Here is a 5,203-nt window from a genome sequence, read left to right on the forward strand (position 1 = left end):
AGTGAGGACAACTGTGTTCCCACTCTGATCTGTGACTAATTGTGGGTACATCTTCACTAGCTTCAAGCCACTCACAGCTGCTGCCAAAAAATAAATCCTTCCTACCCACTTACACTTTACCTGCTCTGAACTGCAAATGAGGCAGTGAGGGCCCTTCTAGGGTGGTCCAAGGACAGTAGAAGCAAATCACACAGAGAGTGAGAGATGTTCCCAGAATATCCTAACCACCACATTTCTTCTGAAAAGCAGGCATATCCTGAGTTTCATTTAATGTCTGTAAAATGCTTGGAGAGCCTCACATAGAAATGCAAAATATATTTTGACTCATTTGGTTGGCACCTTGGGCTGAGATTTTCAAAGCTGAGTCAAAAGGCCAACTTCCATTAGAATGAATGGGATTTAGAGGACTCCAAATCTTTTATGACAACTTTGTAACATGCCTATCTACCCCTTTTTGCAAATCTCAGCCATAGTTTGGAAGCTCAGCCAAAGAACATAAGAGCATAAAAAAGTCCCATGCTTGGTCAGCCCAATGGTCCATCTAGCTCAGTATCCTGCCCTGAACAGTGGCAGAGGTGGATGCTATAGAGGGCAAGTTTTGAACTGCTTAGACCCACTTCATTGGCACTTCCTGGAACTTCACTGGTGTCAAAGGTCACGTGACATCTCTTCCTGATGTGATACCGCTTCCTGTGAGGTCTGTGAATAGGGCTCGCCAGCCCACAGGGTGATAAAAAGTTCATGATCCAGCCCAACATTCAAGAAGTTTGGACACCCCTGCCATAAACCATACCCCATAGCAAGTTAATTTATGCCACTAGTTTAATAAAAGTAAAGTTACGTGAACAGCATAAGAAATCCCACCATCAAACAAAAGCCAACTCACAGTTTTCACTACTCTCATCATTTTCCTCAGCAGGAAGGCTTTTTAATACAGAGTCAACACCAGGCAACCTGCAACGTCTCTTCTTCCTTCCCTTTCTTCTCCTAAAGAGGATTAAATTTGAGTGAACTATGTAGTCTAAACAAATTCTATTTGTTTACTGAATTCATCAAAGAATAGGATATAATACTACATGGAACAGGAGAGTCCCAGGGAAAATGTTTTTATGGTAATTACCACTTCAGAATTAACTGACCTGAGGGACACTTATTTGGTGCTTTGCATGTCACAATAATATTGAGGTTCCCTGCTCTTTACAAGAATAGGAAGCTACTGAGGTTCAGAGATACTTATTTTGGTGGCCCTGTTGCAAGTCTCTCTCTGTCACTTTTCAATTAAGTTTCTTTGGAAAGATGTGGATCCAGTACATAGGAATTGTATGACATTTTTGTTGTTTGTTTAAGAAGAGATATATACTTAATATGCCAAGAGATAAACATATTCCTTACATGCGAGCCACAGCTTTCCTTGCCAATTTACGCTGTAATCTGCGGTTTTCGTCTGTATCACGAAGAACATGATCTTCAGCTGCCCATCTATCCCAGCTAAATAAAGATGGGGCAAAAAAAAAAAAAAAAAAAGTTAACAGAAAGATAGACTTCATAAGCAAGTACCGAATGACAAAGGTAGAGTTCACAACCATCTACTAGGTCACTGATTTTCAAACGTCCTGAAGTCATGGAACGCTTTCATATCACCACTTCTGCCACAGAACATCTACCCCTACCCTAAAGACTGACACAAAGCCAAGTGAACTGGCCCAGGACTGCTGGCACACTACCTTCTGGTCTGCTCCATCATTACTCCCAATCTTTTTGGAACTCCTGACAACCTATCACAGAACCCCATAGGTCCATGCAACACAGTTTGAAGCCACTGTACTAGGTAATACAGTAAAAACCATGATACTTTGCAGGGTTAGGTTCCTAAAAAATCTGCAGAGATAAGGGTTTGTAAAGCATCCAAAGTATATACAACTGCACCAAACATCTGTATGGGATCACTGAGATGCTCCAGCTATTTTGCTGCAGCCTGTATTTCACTGATAACATGCATGAGATTGCTGATGAGTACCAGCTGATTTGAGAAGGGCAGAGCTGCTTCTCTAAAAGATGCAGCAAACTACTAAGAGCTCCTATACACGTGCAGGGAGGCTGCTCCTACATGCTGTAATTACAGCGCGCTGAAAGACGTGATTAAATCAAGTCTGTTAGAGTGTGGCAATTATTGCTCTCCAGCAGACTCCTAGTGTCATATGTATCAGCATCCCCATACTGAAAAATGGCAGCAGGGCACTTTAAACTAAAGCTGATTTGATGAGCTTTAGTTCAAAGCACCCTGCCCTCCATTTTTCAGTGCAGGGACGCCAATACACATGACACTCCAGGTGCTTTAATAGTGCGGCTCTCAGAGCTGCCCTATTTAAAGCCCCCCACCCCAGTCTCCCAGAGCACGTCTACAAATGCCCTGGAGTGGCAATCCATCATCATCATGAGCTAAGCAAGTTGTGAATTATCTGAATACTAATAATTTGACTCCTACAGTATTTTATTCAAACCTTATGATTACTTCTGGATTATTACTTTCAAAAGTAAAATTCAAAACAAAATTATACTCTAATGAAATCTTGTTACCTTTTCATCATTCCTCAGCTTTTTGATTAAAAAAAAAAAACCCACATGATTTAGGCTTAGTTTTACAGGGTAGTGTTAAGGGATATTGGCATGTCAACATTAAAATCTATTACTTAACTTTACCATCAAAAAAGAAAAAAAGTATGTCAGAGAAGTTTAAAGCCACCTGAATCAATCTCAGATCCCACAAAAACAATATAAACAAAAGTTTATACATGCAGTAAAAAAAAATTTAAAATCACAGAACAAAGAGCACTGAAGTGTCCTTTCTTTGACTGGACATCTTTGTAAGAGTATGGGTCAAAAAAAATGGAAGCAATAACAGCACAAGGTATGTTCTTACCTTCTGTTCCAACCATTAAAATGGATCAGATATTCTGGAATTTTTCTACCTTTCTCATCTTTTCCAACAACAACATCAACAATCTGAAACAGAAAGCAATGAATCAAGAATAATACAAAACATTCTATATATATAGTGCACTTGTGAGTTTTTAGAGAATTTACTTGTGTGAGCGCAAGAAAGAAATGGTTATTTATGAGCAAACAGAATCCTCCTAATATACATACTGGGCATGTCTACACGTGATGCTACAGTGACGCAGCAATGTGCTATGGCAACTTAGCATCCACAGGCAAGAACACTGACATCACAGTTAGTCGCTGTAGCAACATGCTCCCATGTTATAACGCATTACTATGGCAACATAGCAGCTAGAATAACCAAAAGAAAGTACTAAATGCACAGTGCAGTAACAAAGACGCCATAGGGACACGTGTAAATGTGCCCACTGTCTCTGAACATTACAGTACAGGATACACCACCCTACAAGCCACTGCACTACTAACAGAGGTTCTAGACAAAGTTTGGGTACTGAACCACAACTGACATATTCAAAAACAAGTGACAATTAACTGGTGCTACCCCATTCCCATTTCTCGCTCTTGTCAAACCATGCAGAACAATGTGAAATAGGTAGTGGATTTACAGAAATACCACTATTTGACAAGTAATCTCTCCTTCTTGGAGTCTTCACTTGATTGTCCAGCTAGGAACTACTTAGTAGGAATCATAATGGCAGGCTGGCTACCGAATGTAGAGAAAGAGGGGGACATAAGGCTTTGTAGCTGCTCAAAGACACAAACTAGCTTCACTGCAAACCAAAATAAGTGGCTTTAACTGAGGAGTGTTAAAACGTCTTGATATTTAGGGAAAAATATTTTGGAACTTTTCATTATAGGGGAAAAAAAAAGAGATTTCACACAGAAGGATTTTCTCCCCCCGCAAAATAGAAGTTTTGATCAGGTCTAATTTACTTATTTCTTTTTAAACACACCATATACATATACTTGTGTTTTCACAACAGTAAAAACATGCACATGCCTACAGCACGCAGCCACATAATCCTACAGCTGTAAATCCTGTTCTGCTGCAACCTAATCCCTACCCTATTGATCACCTTCTTTTGCATCATATTTTTAAAATTCATATGGCAAACTGGTTTGGCAAGGATTGTCTTCCCATCTTTTTATGAAATTCTTAGAACATTTTTTAGAAGTGCTAAATTAATATAGTACAAATGCAAAGAACAAAAACAAAAAAAAGTTTAAGGAGCTTGTACAGTGATTATCCGCAGAAAATAAAGGGAACAGAACTGACCATGCTTTTGTTGCTTGTCATTTTTGTCTATCTCCACCTTCGCAGGTTTTTAAAGCCCAACTCAACAAAGCCTTGATGGGGACAGTCCTGCTTTAAGCAGGGGCTTAGACTAGATGACCTCCAGAGATCGTTCCAGCCCTTATTTTCTATGATTTATCATAAGCTATTCTGAGTTTTTCTGGATAGGGTGAACGATAGATCTAGATTAGCAGTTCTCAACCTCTTTGGACCATTGGCATCCCTTGGAAAATGCCAGCTCCTAGGCCCCTGTCAGATGTTATATATATGTATATTATGCAATTAACTGGTCAACTGAACTGTACATTTAGACCAGCCACGTGTGCAATGCAAGACCGGCCGTACATGCAACGTAATTATCACAGCTGGCAAGCTGCACTGTAAATTTAGACCCACCACCTGGGCAGTGCAATCATCACATAACAAACCGGTCAATCGCACAATAAATGTAGAGTGGCCACACCTGCAAAGTAATTATCCCGGGGTAAAAAGAGCCCCAAAAGGAGCCTGCCGGCTACAAAGCCAGTGCTTGCAAAGGCACAGCAACTCTAGATCCGATTCCCCCCAGCTTTCACGGGCAACTGCAGCATGGCCCCCAACTCCGACTTGCATTTGGACAGTGGGGGAGGCAGTTCTCCAGCAGCCACACCTGCCAGCAGCCCCCTCCCAGTCTAGCAGCTTCAAACCTCCTGGGGGGAAACCTCCAGAGAAGCTCTACAGGTGTCATAACAATCCCTGTGGCTAGGGCTAGCTCCTCATGGCGTGGGGACGGGGGGGGGGCAGGATTCGCTTGCTGGTGCTTTACAGGAAGCCACAGAAAGCGAAGCAACAGCAGCCTTATTCGCATGCTTATTTTGCATGCTCATTTTCATGCTTTTCAGAGTCGACGGCACCCTCAGGGCAGGAGCCGGCCGCCCCGGGGCGGGAGAGGGCGCGGGCCCAGCCCCG

General features: G+C 41.7%; 1 protein-coding gene and 1 long non-coding RNA gene across 2 annotated transcripts in view; one reads left to right on the top strand and one right to left on the bottom strand.

Moving 5' to 3' along the window:
* LOC109306074 overlaps positions 1-2,797 on the top strand; it is a 5,721-nt gene extending 2,924 nt beyond the window's left edge. The window contains exons 2-3 of the long non-coding RNA XR_002099837.1: positions 2,646-2,651; positions 2,786-2,797. This is a non-coding gene — a long non-coding RNA (uncharacterized LOC109306074). The remainder of the gene's footprint in view (positions 1-2,645; positions 2,652-2,785) is intronic.
* Positions 1-5,203, bottom strand: part of MSL3 (male-specific lethal 3 homolog (Drosophila)) — a 36,777-nt gene that overhangs the window by 31,323 nt on the left and 251 nt on the right. Inside the window, exons 2-4 of the mRNA XM_019529329.1 lie at positions 2,921-3,003; positions 1,393-1,488; positions 887-987 (exon numbers count right to left, since the gene is read on the bottom strand). Of these exons, the coding sequence (XP_019384874.1) occupies positions 887-987; positions 1,393-1,488; positions 2,921-3,003 (280 nt within the window). The remainder of the gene's footprint in view (positions 1-886; positions 988-1,392; positions 1,489-2,920; positions 3,004-5,203) is intronic.

This window comes from Crocodylus porosus, unplaced genomic scaffold (genome assembly GCF_001723895.1).
Source record: "Crocodylus porosus isolate Cpor-Errol unplaced genomic scaffold, CroPor_comp1, whole genome shotgun sequence".
Classification (NCBI taxonomy): Eukaryota; Metazoa; Chordata; order Crocodylia; family Crocodylidae; genus Crocodylus; species Crocodylus porosus.